Here is a 16,680-nt window from a genome sequence, read left to right as displayed (position 1 = left end):
TAAAGTGTTGTTTTTTTCTTACCTATAAATACTTAGGATTTATCATTTAAATGTTTGTTTTTTTATTTAAATGTGTAGTTAAGCATCAAAATGTTGACAATGATCTTCTTTAATATATATATAAATAAAAAGGGTATATTAGTAAAAATCAAATTTTCATAATCAAATGCATATGCTGCATAGCCACAGGAAATACTGCATTCCTCATTAATCTTCTGACTTGAAGACAATTATATTATATTATTCTAATTAAGTGTGCATAATATGATGACCAGCAGTTCAATTTGTACTATATATACATGACGAGTAAAGTTTACATGTAATTATGATGATACGGATCTTACACAGAGCATAATGTGTGCCACTGACTTCTTTCAAAGCTTAGTTTTTTTTAAACCTTTGTAACTTCCGGTTTCCTTGGAAACATTTTTTCATTTCAATATATTCTCCCTCTTATTTTATTTTCCTCTACAAACTTCTTGCAATTTATTTTTCGTCTGGTTTCTTTGCCACTCCCCTCTTGGCAGCATGTTTAGATTTTTTAACTGCAGCATTAGTCTTTTAAACAAACCTTTAATGACACTGCCAATTTTTCCTTCAAGTAAACATTCCCCCTATCTTAGGTTGAGAAATAACAATTTTTCCCTTGAACATTCCCAAACAGGTCCTTTAAGTACCTCCAAATAAACATTCCCCCTATCTTAGGTTGAAAAATGACAATTCTTCCTTTCAACATTCCCAAACAGGTCTTCTAAGTACCTTCAACTAAACATTCCGTAGGACATAATCATCTTCTTTTATACAAGATTCCCCCTATCTTAGGTTGAGAAATGACAATGATTCTATAAAAAAAAAATAAACTAATTTCCTTGGTGTACAATGGAAGTTCTTGTCAATGAATTTGAAATTTCATGTGCAGTAACAAAGCAGAAAAAAAAGTCTGATTATATTCAGTTATAGACTCAGTCGTACAACTGTATAAGACAAAAGAGTATAACTTCATATCATCCACAAATGGAACATCCAAAAGGAAGAAATAAAAGCGAAACTTCTCAATCAAATGTGATCTTATTGACTAGAGAGCTAGAGGCATTACTCTTCATTGTTCACTAGAAGAACTTAATGTATGCATAAAATAGTATCTGTCACACACACAAAATGAGAGGTATTTGGAAAAGAATTAATTATATCATTGACTTAGAGATAACGTTTAATTACTCTGTTCGTCGCTGTCTGTATATGTCTTGATGGTGAGTTTTGTGACTCTGCTATGGTGGACGCCTTGGTGGGAACTGAAATAGCCGATTATAACTCACTAAATTATGACAATTGAAAATACAACAACATTTAAACCACATTATTCACTTCACTTAAATATTTCTTTCAAAATACTTAGTCAGACCTAACAGATAAGCAACATTATATTATTTGAATAAAAGTTTATAACAATGCACTGAGCTCAATGCAGAACATTTAAAAATGTAAACTGGATTTCTATACACAATAAAACTTATAAAAGAGTAAACTGTTCTAGACCGAAAGTAATGGTTTTGGCTAAGTGAAATTTCCATGTTCTTTGTTTCCTCTGGCTAAGTCAATGGGTTAGTTTTTACTTGTACAACTTTTCAGATTCAAGGACCCATAATGTGGATAATATATTTTAAGGATAGTGTCTGGTTCTGCTGAGACTGCTAGGATACAGTGAAGTATTTATTATCAACGACACCTCAGACATAATGCTACAAATCCATTTTAAATACCAATATTTGGTTCTCCAAGGCACTGCTACGCATGATTGTAATCTATGTCTTGTATTTGGTTTTAATTCTCCTCATTTATTATCTTGGTGAAACATTTGCTTGTGGCATATATTTCATCTAGAGCATGTCATGAATCTGACATTTATATAATTACTGTTTAAGCAGCAGCTATTTCATTCTTTCTTTACTTCCAATCTCACTATTTATTTTAAGCTCTGTTGTCCTGAGTGATATTCATAGAAAACATTCCAATTTTTAGGCTATTTATCACTTAAGTGACTTCATCATGATAATAAATAGGTCTATGTCTTCATTGCTGACTAAACATACACTTAAAAAAGAGTTATATATTTTTTACTATCATTAACTTAATAGTGGTAGAAAAAAAAAGACTCTACCTGCATCTAACTAAAACTTCATCATAAGCTGTGACATCAAACTGTTCACTATAAGCCTGCCATGACTCACCACCATCTAGTGAATAAGACATTGGCAGTCCAGGGTAGCAGCTTTTTAAGTCCAGCAGTCCATCTCCAGTCACTCTGAAAATTATTGTCTTTAATTAAAACTATATATTTAGATTTGAATAACAGTAGAGAATATATTTGTGCTTGACTGGCTTTTTTTAAATGAAATAATTGCCACAAAATATATATAAATATGAATTAATGTTTCTGTGAATTTTTAAGATATAAAAACTATGGAGCACAAAGTGAATTTGCAATCTTGAATATTTTACTCTCAATTTCACTATGTCATGACTGATACCAAAAATAAAACAACAAAAAAAATATGTTCCTTTTAAGAAATAATAAGATTTTTTAAAATCAAAATTATATCAATGTTAAATAATAATACTCACTGCACTACCACCATAAGCCTAAACTTAGCAACAGTAGCAGTAAAGCTAACCCTAACTGAATACTACAACTCTGGTCTTAAAAGTAACTTTAACCATAAAACTAAACATATGCCCAATCCTGAACCTTGAAAACAGACACTACAATATCAGATTTTGTAATTCTCAAGGTCGTTTTCTTTTAATTCATGTAATAAAACTGAATAAAGTGTTCCATGGAGCTAGGAGTGTAAATATATCCATAATAAACTAAACATTCTATTGCAACAGCCCTATGTCTTCGCTTTGCTCAAGGACTTTAAAATGACTGTATTAGCATTATTACTTATTACCATTTGAATGAAAAGAAAGTTATCACTCGAATTGAAAGGTTGTCTTAATAAACTGTTGCGTTCCATTGTGTGATTAAAGAGTACAGCTCTCTGAAATGTAATTTTTTTTTTTAAGATCTTACTTTTCCATGCAGTCATTGCCAAGACTTTTTTGGCTCCTTAATAAAAATCCCTAAACTCAAGAAAACTTAAAGAAACTAGAAGAAATACAAAATAGAGCAGTGAGATTTTTTAACAAACAAATATTCCAATTTGATTAGAGTAACACCATTAGTACAATCACTAAACATAGAGACGCTTCAGGACAGAAGAAAAATAGTAAAGTAGCTATAATACATAAAACATTAAACCATAACTTACAAATAGAAAAACAAAACCTAATGAAATACTCAGAAAGACACAAAGATAGAGGCACATTTCTTATTCCATATGGTAGAACCAATTTGTACAAGTGCTTTTTCTTCCCTAGTGCCATTAGAGAATGGAATGGGTTGCTTGAATCAGAGTTTAAGTCATTGATTAACATGCATGACTAGATTGACACATGAAATTTGTACGATGTAATTATCTTTTTTTTTTTAAGTAACGTCTGTAATACATATGATAATTGTCTGCATTTAATGAGACATGCTGGTGTAGAAACAGCACAAGCTACTAAGCCAGATCCCATCATTAAACCATATATTATATGCTACACAACAAGCTCAGAAAGTATAATGAAATAGTAGCAAAAGTTTATATCAAGAAAACTTCATGTAACTATTTCAAATAGATGGTGAAGTCAGAAGGACAAGTCAGGAAACTTCTACGGAATTCTATTCATTAAAAATAACTCTTTCAAATATCACCGTACTAGGAGCATCTACTATTATTGTTTGAATTGTACATTGTTTTTGATACTTGTGTCATTACTGTATTGCCTGTGTCTTCTTTGATTTTCAATTCGATCAGGAGAAATTTTGGCTTTATTTATTTTTCATTGTCATCGAAACAGCATTTTCTCTCATATCATTTTCTAGTCCCTAACCACAGAAATGGTTAAAATATAATTAAACTGCCCTATTGTGACAAAGGCATAGCACTTGGCACAAAAATCAGAATAATGAGCGGCAATTTTTCTTGTACCCTTGCGAATCATGGACTGCAAAATTAGAAAGGAGGATCTTAGCCATATAATCAAGATGTTACAGAAGGATTACAGTATCACCTACAAATACCACATCACAAATGAGTGAATCCAAAACAGGATCAGGAGCTAGGATGACCCTCTGATAATTGTCAAAAAAATGCAGTTAAGACTGTACAGCTACATTACAAGATCCTCAGATATTGCAAAGACCTTTCTACAAGGAACAGTACCAGGGAAATGAAGAGACAAACAAAAGTGATGAGAAGACAATGTCCAGAAAATAGACATGCCTGTCAATGAAAGAGATTCTCATCCTGGCTAAAGACAGAGAGGAATGGAGAGAGATGGTCCAAAAGACTAAAGGACAGGTGTAAGTTAAGGAAAATCATGCTTTATACCACCAAAGGCAACCATGGAGTCTCTAGACAAATCATTTACACTTTTGTTCTTCAACATTAGAGTTAGAAAATTAATAGTACAAAGAAAGGAGAGTGGGGATGAGAAAGATAATGAATTCAAATATATTCATTTTTTTTTATTCCAGTCTATATTCATACATTCAGGTCTTTAACTTTTCTCTATGCCTCTCCCCTTTTCTGAACTAAAAAGTCCATTCTATTTTATACCATTATTAGTTCTGATACTGAATAAGACAAAACTAATCACAGCTGCAATATGTAGTGCCCATTGTTATGTATACTATAATCTGAATACTTAGATCCAAATTTCTTTTAGCATTATATTATATTTTTTTATATTTTTGGTAAGCAAAGAAATTATTTCACCCTTGTCTTACTGAGGTATACTTGTAGCCACTGTGCTGATTTATATTTAAACTGAAATAAACAACTTTCCTACCTGGCTCCTGGTGCTGGGATATGATAAGGAATGCAAAGAGATTCCAGGCGGTTCAGCTCTTTGTGCCCTAACGTGTGAGCAAAGGATGACCACTCCTTCTCCTGGGCGGCTTTCCCTTTTTTAGGATCCAAGGCCTCCCAAGGAGATTTGTGCCAGGCTCTCTCTGCCAGGGCTATCAATCTGGGGAAGATCATCTGGTGGAGTTGTTGCTGAGTTCTGACGAGCTCTGTCCATATCTGACCCTGGACACCTACAAAACAAAACAATCTTAACCTCAAACTATTACATTCAAACTATCTGATGTATATAATACAAGATAGACAATCCTGAGGTTAAAAGAAGTAATAGATAAGTACAAGAGCTTAATTAAAATAAGAATAGCATGACTGGCCTAAAGGTTCTCAAAATGTTTCCATTTATTTGATGTTGCCATATAAGTTAAATACATTTTTACAGTCCAAGTAATTTGGAGAGCTATAATATAATCAATTTGCACCAGATTCTGCCCCACCTAAAGACGAAACCAAATCCAGTGACTCATCTGGGCGCATCCATTGTCTTTCAAGACAAAAGGAGCCATATAATATAATCAAACCAGTGACCCTGGAAACGACAACACCGGCTAGCGATAACTCACTAGTGAACTTAACCTCTAGACCATCGGAATGTCCTAAAAAACATTCTTCTGGTCCAGAGCCTTGGTCGGCGCAGTCCCTTATTTTCGCAGCATTTAATTCACTACTTTCTCTCATTTAAAAACTTGGTCCCTGGTGCTGCTATTCATTTATGTTTAATATATGTAAAGCCATAACAAGTAGCTACCTTCACCTTCTCCTTACAGAAATTTAAAATTGCATAAACTGAGTATAAAGCCTAAATTAATGATGGCCGTTTAACACACTTATTTATAATTCCATAATTTCAAAAATTTTATAACCTAGTCTAGATTAAAAGCTGCATATTTTTAGACCTACAATATCTTGACAACAATGTATTTTCAGATTAAAAAAAATTATATTTGTTCATTGTACTGCATAGCTGGAGTTGTGTAATATATTTACGGTAGTTGAAATTTTCATAAATAATTCTAATAAAAGAGATAATAACAATTTAGTTTAGATAAATCTTTCAATTGGAGAAAGGATGGTTAGGACAAACCTATAATATTCTCAGGTTTCTTTAATATTGTGAAGTCATCAGATTCCCTGAGAAGTTCCAGATCTAGCTTGGTAATCTTCTCCCCAGTCAGCTTCACATCTGCATTGGCCAGCAGGTTTTCCGGCACAAAGCGGAAGACTTTGTGAGTGTCAATGTACCGACATGCCCAGAACAAGCCTCTTTCTTCTGGATCAGGCTCGTAAGGGTGATCAAAGTAAAGATGTGTGGCTGGAGCAAGCACAACCTGTGATGAGATTTACGTTTCAAATCTTTAAGCTAAGTTCAGTACATTTTTATTTCTATCAAGTTGACGATGAAATATTAAATAACATGCATCTTGAAAAAAATAAGTTTTTTTTAAATTTGTTTTTTACTTACTTTATAAGCATAACCTAGTATTTATCTAAAAAATATTTACAAAGATCATTTCTATCATATGAAATAAACTTTTTAATCTCACCATGAAAAACTAGTTACCTTTCTGGAGGAAAGTGTTGGGGTATTAGGATAAAAGATAATTAATTTTTAAGAAAAGAAGAGCAAAAATCAGTAGCGTAGCTAAGGTGGAAAAGGAGGGGGGTGGGGGTCCAAATTCGAAAATCCCCCTGGGCCCCCACTTGAGTGGGGCCCCCAAATGAATGTTTGAAAATTGTTTTTACATTAAATATATGCCATTATCTCATGGCATGATGTCGAATGTCAAAATGCAGGGGCCCCTAAAGAGGACAAGCCCCAAATCTCTAGCTACGCCACTGGCATAAAAAAAAAATGAGATGCATAAAAAAATATTTCGTGAAGTTTTAATAAATGTAATTATAAAAATTACTTTATAGCCTTCATTTGCCAGTTTGTGAGCATCAAAAGCCTGGCCAGTTTCCCAAACGTTTCTCCAAAAGTGAACCAGAACTTTAGAGTTAGGGAAAATGCCAAGTTTAAAAGGATCTTTGTTCTTGACAATCTGCAGAACAATTTAGACAAAGAGAAATATGTTATTCACTTCCAGGACACAAACATATATAATCTAAACCAAATAATTTGTGTGTAAAATACATCTTCAGTAAATATCAACTCTACATTATTTTATCATGTATTCCTTCTTTTCAGATGAACAATAGATTTCTCTCAAGGTTTAATACATGCAAAAAAATGGACACAAGTTTCATAATTGTTGGGCAATTAACTGATTTTTCTATCCCTAATATCAAATAATAAAATTTTTAACTTTTGCCAGCAGCTGCTATTAAACCTAATGTAGCAGGTAATTTTACAAAAATTCTTAAATATTCAGTGAAATTAGGAATCTTACGAAACCTGTCACGATAATTTATCTTATTCTTAAGTTGTTTAGATCAATGTTCTTGATGAGATATATTTGTGACATATACATGTTACTTATGGGCTTAGACTTGGCTTAAAAGTACTATTAGAACTCAATCAGGAGTCAATCAAGCAAAGCAAGCTGTGTGGTTGTGGTTGTTATTTTTTGCATTTCACTTAATGTTAGGCAGCCCTTTTATTCAAGCCTCCACTGATCACCATCTAAAAACAAAGCCATAAACCATATATATATCATAAATAAGATATGCCAATGAGTACATACAATCCCATCCTGCCATACTCCAAGTTCTAGTCCATGCTTATACACCAGCTCAGCCACTCTGGACACAAAGTATTCCATCAGATCTTCCTTGGAGCTGATCTTCTTTGATTCAACAAGTGCCAGGCATGCAGGGGAGTCATCCCACGCTTCATAGGCCACCTCGTCTCCCCCCAGGTGGAAAACTTTCAGGGGCTGAATGTCTTTGTGCATTTCTACCAGTTCCTTTATGACCTGAAGAACGAAAAAAGACCTTTAAGTGCTAATCTGAAGAAAAAAAATCAGCCCCTTACATTTTAAATGGGTAAAAATTGGTTGATGATACAAGGCAGTTGAATTAGTGTGGAAGTACAATAACTAGCAAGATTTACTATTAATTGATATCAAGTATCTGTATATAATTTTGTATTTTTAATTGCTTTTGTATATTACATTGTTTATGCAAATTTTATGCTCAGCGCACTATGGTCCAATCTTCTTTGTGGAAGGAGGGAGGTATCTGAGAAAAGATTTCCATGCTGCCTTTGGACACTCTGCAAACACAACTCAGTTCCAGTCAAATCTCAATGAAAATTTCCTGGCCTACAATGGGATTTGAACTAGAGCCTCTTTGTTAGGTAGATTTGACATTGTGTAGGTTTTGAGGCAGACATCAACTGATACTATTCTTAAGGCATACACATCAACCAGATACATCAAACAACAATGCCATAATTTATGGGTTAGCAATAATTGGCACAAGCTTGCAAGAGACAGTTGCCTTACTCTCTTGATTAGTGGCTCACAACTCAAAGGATCTGACCATAACAAGTCAAGGTCTTATGTAGCTCTATGTAGAGCATTTGTATGTTTGTTTTACATGTTTTGGATGTTAATTCGGATGTGAACACAAAACCTCCCACAGGACGTCAGAGTATGGCAGTGTTCAAACCCAGGACCATTGAAACAACAGTCCAGAGTGCATAGCACAAGACCAGGAATCCATATATTCTTAAATGTGGATGCCTTTGATTACATAAAATGAAGCTGTGAATTAAAAAAACATAGCGAATGACATTTTTAATATCTTAAAATGAAAGTATGGTTATAAAAACAATGAACTACTTTATCAATGAAAGTAAAGGTAGACTCCAGTCCTGGGTTCATGGAATTTTCAGCCAACATCTGAACAGAAAGAGCTTGGTGATTGCTGGTTTCTTTAGGGTCTGTCAAGAGGTACTGCTCTGCTTCTGTTGTTTTTTGCTGGAGGAGAAATAATATAATAACAGTTTTAAAAATGAGCAGAACAGAAACCAACCAATAATTTTAAATTTGATATTAAAACAAAATTAATTTAAAGTAATTTAGCAGCCTACTTTTAAATAATTAGCAAATCATTCCCATTAGATTTAATTTTATTTCAGTTCAAACATGTATTTTATGTGCATCAGAATCACTCAAAAAGATATGGTTTTAGTATAGACTTAAAGTGCTTAAAAGTAGAACTTCTTAAATTGGAGAATACCAAGTTTTGTTTCACTAAGAAATGATCAAATTAAATTCTAATTTTCTAGGCATGCTATTAATGAAGCTAACTCTTACCTCAGCCATTAATTTGTTGTATCTCACTCTCATGGCCCTGACAGCTGCATGGCTGTGACCTGGCATGTCTATTTCTGGAATCACCTCAATGTGTCGTGCTTCAGCATGGCGTAAAATGTCCTTGTAGTCATCCACTGTGTAGTACCCACAGCCCAGACCAGTGGGAAATGGCCCAGAACCTAGCAAGGGCAGCAGACACGTGTCCTCATTAGGATCATGGCCTCTCTTAGAACCAATCTAGAATTAACAATTTCAAGAATGAATGTTTAATAGTAAAATAGTCTAATTATTTGATTGATAAATTAAAACAATTGATTACCCATATAAATGGTTTAAAAGCTAACCATAGTTGACGTCTCATTATAAGCCAAACATTCTTACAAAGATTATGAGTTTTTTTATGGTTTTCAATGGATTTTAAAATGTCTTAAATAGTATTAATACAATTTTCAAATTGCCTATATTAGAAAATAATAATATTATAAAACTATTCCTCTACAGATGTTTTCTCTAGAATTTTCTTCAGAGAAACAAAAGGTTTCAACTAGACAAATATGTTAAATAGGTATTGATCTAATTACTATTTAAATTAAATTTCACCAATTAAAAAATAATCAAATCAATTTAATGAGAAATATTTTATTTTGTTGGTGGCCCATATTCCTCTCATAGGTGATAGTGAAATGTATTATACTTGATCCCTAATGTAAATAAATCAACTTACTTCTGTTAACTCTTCAAGGCCAGGTATCTCTAGTCTCCAGCCCTCATCATCTGTCAAATGGAAGTGAAACTTGTTCATCTTGTACAAGGCCATAACGTCTAAGATTGAAAAAATATCTTCCTTGGAATGCATGTTGCGGGCAACGTCTACATGCATGCCTCGATAAGCGTATCGAGGGGCATCCCTTATGCGACAGTCCATGAATATTCCCTCAGCTTTGTAAGTTGTGGTTGCACATAGGCTCAGTAATGTCTGGGCACCATAAAATATACCTGAAGAAGTACTAGCAGTAATCTGGAAGACATTCAAAGATTTAACTTGAAATTGAGTGAAGCCATACATTTAGAATTTATCTTGCGTTGAATTAGATTTTAAATATGTTGAACAATAAAGTGGTATAACTGTTGTAGCATTAAACATTTCATTAAATGTTTTTTTCCAATTATGATTTTAATAAGACTTTAGGCACACTTCAGTCATGATGATTATAGGAAAAAACAGTCATGTAAAGCCTATTATAAGCTATCCCGACAAGATCAACGTCTAATCTTTCGACTCAGGACCGACACAACAGAATGAGACAACATATGTACCGGAAGCTCAAAATTGGAACCAAAGAAATATGCTGATGTGGAGTATCACCAGAGAATGCTGACCGTGTCCTTCAAAACTGTTCTCTTTACCATGAGGCCCATACAATTGTTTGTTTGTTGATTTGAGGCACATCGGCACAATTTAGGCCATGTCGTGCCTGCAGTCCCTTAAGGACTACTCTCTCTCTAAACAACAAGGGCCAGATTCTATACAGTCATATAATTAAAATCAAGGTCTATTCACAGTTAAAATAGTAAAGGTAGTAAAAATTTAAATATTTGGTAAAAATCTAATGTAAATAGTGCATGTTCACAAATTCAGAAATCAGATCTTCGTAGATAGCCCCACTTCCCGAATAAAGCCCAGTACCTTCCCAGGGTCGACATTATTAAATAGTGTTTTTAGATTAGTGGCTCTAAAATATTTCGCCCTGACATCCTGGTATCTGTGGCAATCAACGAGGATATGTTCCACGGTGAGGCGAGAGTCACAGTACTCGCAAAGTGGGGGCTCCTCTCTCTTCAGTACAAAAGAGTGCGTGATGTAGATGTGGCCAATCCTAAGTCTGGACATGGTTGTGCTACCACGCCTTGTCAGACCCTTAGATGTGGGCCGCCACCTGACATCCGCCACAATCTGCCTGAGTTTACTGTGAGTCTCAGCCTCCCATCGGTTCTGCCACTCTCGATAGGTGGCAGAGGCAATACTTTGTCTCAGGTCCGAGTAGGGAATTAGGGTTCCTGACACCGCATGATTTAGGGCTCTCTTTGCTTCTCTGTCTGCGGCTTCGTTTCCCTCAATGCCAACATGGGAGGGGACCCAGATGAAGGTGACATCCCTACGGTCGGCTGTTATTAGGTCCAACAGCTTCAGGCTCTTATGTGAGGCCCATACAAGACACTGGCCCCAAAACACCCCAATAGAAAGAAAACTAAATGGAGAGCTTCCTGATTTGGAAACTACTGTGCAGTTCATCTCATGTATTGGTCTAGTCATCTGAACGCTCCAACATAACAATGAGAATGCGGAAAAAGAAGAAGAAGTTATGTAAAATAATATCCATTTAAATAGCAGAAATTAAACTGATTAATTTTTTGAAATAAATTGATTAATTTTCTTTCTCTGCTTTCAAGAGGATGTAAGTGAAGTAAGTAAAGTACCCATTTCAGATATTTAGTGATCTATGGGGCAGATGATATAGAGGCCATTCTCTGTTTCTGTGGTCAAAGGTTAATGACGGTGTCATTTCGCCAGCACAACAACCAAATTCCTTTACTTTTTATTAACAGTCAGGTGCCCAATGGAGTTGAGTGGAGTCAGGAGTGTCATAAAACAGATATATTAAAAAGCCCATTCTTCACAGGAATTCCAACTGAGGCCTCTCTGTTTGGAAGCTACCCCCAAGAAGACGACACTAGTTTTTATGGTTATATTTAATTTGCAATTAAAAATAAACTCCTTATATAGAGGCATTAACAGTACAGACTTCTAAATTCAAATTTAACACAAGCTAAGACTAAGATAGATAATACAAAAAAAAATAAAATAAAAAAACAAAGGAGTATACAGAATCTCAGAAATTTAAGAGAAGAAAGACAAGACGAAAACAAGTCTAGATTATAAAAGACAATAATTTTTTTTAGAACAGACCTGAATGTGTTGACTTGATGAATCAACATCCAGCTCATAGGCTTCAGAATCCAAAGTTTCATTTATCACAGACTTCAGATGACATTTTTTAAGGGCTATAACCTTTGCTGTTTCATTCTCTTCGTCTTTCATCAGATGATTGCTTATTGGAATGTTTAGCCTGTCTGGAGATGATTGATCATAGAACTAATTATGTTTTTAAGATAATAAGATAATTTTATTTGTCCAAAAAAAAAAGGAAATTCAGCTTAACTACTAATGTCCACCTTGGCAAAACTACTATAACAATAACAATATAATCGCAAAAATGAACAACATTCACATATAAAACATACACACACACACACACAACCAGCACTTTGTGAATTAGGCTTCTGTGTACTTCTCTGTGACGACAAATGACCTTTAAACACCCTGGCTGAAAGTGGAATATAAAGGAGTTTTTAAATCTTTCTGTTCTAGTCTTAATGGAAAAGAAAAGAGCTGACTACTTCATCCAGATATGATGTAACTGTTTCTAGTAGGTGGAATTTGTCTTTGAAGGATATTACATGTTTTGGAACAGCATCTTTCATAAAATAGATCTTCAAGAAGAGGTGTACAATAAGTATTGATCTAAGTTTTAAAACGATTCATTAGTTTGTTTGATTTTTTCCTTCTGCTGTGAGTCTAAAACATTTAATTTATTGATGCAAATATGGCTTATTCTTACAGTAGTAGAAAAAGTTATGTTATTTTACAAATAAATCAGTATGGTGATAGTGAATATCACATCCCATTCATTGTAATGCTGATTAAACAAAATCTGTAAGCTACAGGCAGGAGGGGGGGGGGGGATTGTTGGCTAGCTACCCACCTAGGAGAAGGTGCCAATGGGAAAAGTTTTGGCAGTCAACCCTGAGAAAAAAACAGGAACTGGTGACCCTTAGGCTTGCACACATTGCTGCAACATCACTGATCCAGAACTGCATCAGTGCCTGCTGTTCCTTTGGACACATCAGCTGTGTTGAGAGTGGGAAACGGATCAACTACCTTCTGACTATAGCTAATGACAAGGCTTTCATCTCATGTCAATAAGTAGATTCAGAAACTGCTTTGCTACTGAAGAAGGGGGCCACATATATATAAGACTAAGACTGCTTTATTGATCCTTACGGAAATTTGTTGTGATTACAAGGACTCTTTTCTCATATAAAGACAACACAACAGAAAAATACACATAAATACAACAGACAACATAAAGAGTATAGTAGTATAGGGGAGTATAGTCTCTACTTTCCCTGAAATCTGTATATTTAACCCCTGTTTTTATTACTTTATTTAACTTGGTGCCATCACATAGTATGTTATTTAATAAATAAAAAATATTTTAATAAAAACAAAGCATATGTAGAGTAAAGAACTGTACATATACAGACACAGGTCAATACTTACAGATTTAGTTCCCTAATCTACATCAAACAAAATTAACTAATTACCACTAACTAATAATTGGGTTAATTTTTTTTTATTCATGTTTTGTTAAGGACAATGAATAATTGTGCAAAGTTTTAACTTGATCTGAGAATGGGTAATGGAATAAAATACATGTACACAATTTGTACCAAACAGACAGATGGAGTAAGTAAGCTTTCTAAAATATAATTACCTGATAAATATTTGACCTCATTGGTGAACTCTTTTGATGAACTCAGCCTCCAGCCTCCTTCGTATATATTAACAAGCCCACTGCCTTTAGACTCCATAAGAAATGGTGTTGGGATGACAGTTTTCAGATGGCTGGGTTCAATGTTAATCTCAGGATACCGAGAAAATCTTACTTCTGGAGAAAAAGGCTGATATACATCGTAGCGTTGTTTCCCTGATGGCAGGATGTAGTCAAACCTTTTATACTTCATTGGTGTGTCGTAAGGACCAACAAAGTCTAGAGTCTCTCCTTGAGTGCTTTTGATTATTCTGGGCTCCATGCCCTCAACATGCAAGTACCAGTTAGGCAAAACATCTGACCTGGCAGCAGAATAATGCTGAGCGTTAAATTTAAAAGTTAAAGAATCTCCTTCCTGTAACGGTTTGAACGTTTTTAACGGGCTCAGCTTAAATATAGTTCCATTCAAGTGGGACAGAGAAACACCAGCGTACTCGAGATTGACGCAGCTGTCAGCTGGCAGGTAGTTTGGTTCAACCATACGCAGGTGTGAAAAATAGATGGTCCAGTGTTTGCAGCCATCTCCAGCACTGCTCAGAACCACAGGGCATCTGTTTTTCAGAGTTATAGATGCACTAAACAAAGCTCGACCTCCACTCAAATTGTCTTCAACCTAAATAAATGTCAAAATAGTTTTCAAGATGAAAAATTTTGTTTAAATAAATAAAAGATTGCTTTACCTTCAACATTCTGATATTAAAGAAGAAAGAGACAAAGGTTTTTTTTTCTTATTCAGAATAATTATGCTGAAATAGGTTGACAATTATTAAGAGAGATAGAATAATAACCTTTTGTACCTAGGTAAACAGTGAGGGGTAAAAGGCATGGCTTCTGAACCGGGGGGCCCAGGTTCGAATCCTGGTGAAGACTGGAATTTTTAATTTTGTGATCTTTGGATGCCTCTGAGTAGACCCAGCTCTAATGGCTGCCTGACATTTGTCAGAGAAAAGTATGGGGGCTGGTTGTTGTGCTGGCCACATGACACCCTTGTTAACTGTGGGCCACATTAACATGACCTTTACATTTTCTGCCCTATAGATCTCAAGATCTGAAAGGGGAACTTTACTACTTTACTTTACTAACTAAACAGTTACTCCTACTCAATAGGAAGATGCACAGCAGGATTGAAAGAAAGTAGTGTTTTATATCCTGACCAGAACGTAAGTTTTTATTTTTCCTCTCTCATTATGATTTATAAGATAACAAAAGATTACTTTATTGTGATTTGATTACAAGATATTTGTCTTAAACAAAGTTGTAAAAATGGTACACAAAAAACAAAACTCAATCAGACAATGATACTTTTCACATATTAAAACATGTAGCAATACATGTAACACATTCTTATTTATATGCTCCAAGAAGCTTTTATAAATTTTACATATAATGCTGCAAATCAAACAATAAAATCTTCAATTTTTTCTTATAAATTTTGTATATGATGCCAATCAAACAGTAAAATCTTTTAATTTCTTTTGCTTAGAAATTAATGATTTTATCTAATACTTGAGTAAACAAGAACACAAAATTTCAACTTTTATAAATACAGCTCACTTGATATTTAATATCCAACGTTTCTGCCACTAGGTCAAGGTCTTGTTGTTTCCATTCGACCTGTTCAGTTTTATTAATTGTTTCATTTGATTTCATCATTTTGTGATAAACTATTGATGGCAAAAATGGTTCGAAGAATGCAGCTTGTGGTTACTGAAACTTAAACAAGAAAACACTTTATTCTTTAATAATATTTATTATAAACCATCCACTGATGCTAATAAACATAAAATGCATAATAATAATAATCTAGTCTTGTTTTAACAATTTCAATTTTATACATTATAGATTATCTAGCTGTAATAATGAGCAATGTGTCCTAAGAGAAAGAATGAAGTTGAAGCTGTTAAATTGATAGCATATGGCAATTAAATGTAGATGAGGGAGAAATCAAGAAGAAGACATGCATGGGGGGAAACTAACCAGTCAAATTAAAGTACAAAGAAGCACATTTCAAAATATGAAGAATTGTGTTGAAAGTGTTGGGTTGTCTTGAACAAGATGAAGCATGTACTTTGAGAAAAAACAAAGGTTTTTAATAAATTAAAGAAAAAATATCCCAACCATAAACTCTAAACAGGAACATTTGCGGAAAGTTACATTGAATATCATACATATTTGCCTATTAATCTCAGTAACCAAACTTATCAGAACTAGGGGTGTTAACCAAAGGCAGTTCTTAGAAGTAATTGAAGATTTGGAAACAAAACATTCCAATGTTCAGTAACACTTACAGTAGAAGTATTTGATGGCTTAGCATGGGGAAAGTATTGAGAAGAATATGAAATCTCAAGGAAGAGATCGTTAAGTCCCTTAAAGTTACTTAAAGGACATTGACTGTGATTGTTTTACTAATAGTACTCTAGTAGTAGTCCTAAGTAGTAGACTAGATCTAATCATGAGGCAAAGTTGCCAAAATTAAATAGATCTATCTAGATCTAGATCTATCATTAGAGTGAAGAGTCTAGATCTAGGTCACAGCTGGGGCTGCGCAGATTTTAAACTAGATCTAGAGCTAGAGCGTACCAAAGAATCTTTCATTTCTTATTCACTAGATTCTAGACAGTAGACTGAGTAGACTATAATTCTAGATCTAGATCTAGACCTAGAATATACCTTTTTTATTTGTAGCCTGTGTAGAATTTTTTTTTCGTTTTATTGTTAGCAACAGATCAATTT

General features: G+C 34.1%; 1 protein-coding gene across 2 annotated transcripts; it reads right to left on the bottom strand.

Moving 5' to 3' along the window:
* Positions 1 to 93: 93 nt before the first annotated feature.
* On the bottom strand, positions 94 to 16,656 carry LOC106061658 (beta-hexosaminidase-like). 2 transcript variants are annotated; one of them, XM_056026553.1, is made up of 13 exons: positions 16,618 to 16,656; positions 15,502 to 15,660; positions 13,891 to 14,560; positions 12,243 to 12,406; positions 9,999 to 10,292; positions 9,275 to 9,511; positions 8,798 to 8,935; positions 7,697 to 7,927; positions 6,923 to 7,054; positions 6,097 to 6,340; positions 4,939 to 5,188; positions 2,159 to 2,302; positions 94 to 1,292 (listed from the first exon to the last, which is right to left on the bottom strand). In XM_056026553.1, the coding sequence occupies exons 2-13, from the start codon at positions 15,598 to 15,600 to the stop codon at positions 1,211 to 1,213; spliced, it is 2,685 nt and encodes an 894-aa protein (XP_055882528.1). In that variant the 5' UTR covers positions 15,601 to 15,660; positions 16,618 to 16,656; the 3' UTR covers positions 94 to 1,210. The 2 variants fall into 2 exon arrangements, with proteins under 2 accessions (XP_055882528.1, XP_055882527.1); XM_056026552.1 differs by lacking the exon at positions 16,618 to 16,656 and adding an exon at positions 16,528 to 16,617.
* Between the last annotated feature and the right edge of the window lie 24 nt (positions 16,657 to 16,680).

This window comes from Biomphalaria glabrata, chromosome 4 (assembly GCF_947242115.1).
Source record: "Biomphalaria glabrata chromosome 4, xgBioGlab47.1, whole genome shotgun sequence".
NCBI classification, from domain to species: domain Eukaryota; kingdom Metazoa; phylum Mollusca; class Gastropoda; family Planorbidae; genus Biomphalaria; species Biomphalaria glabrata.
Note: the sequence above shows the minus strand (reverse complement) of the source record. Positions and strands in the feature narration are given on the sequence as shown.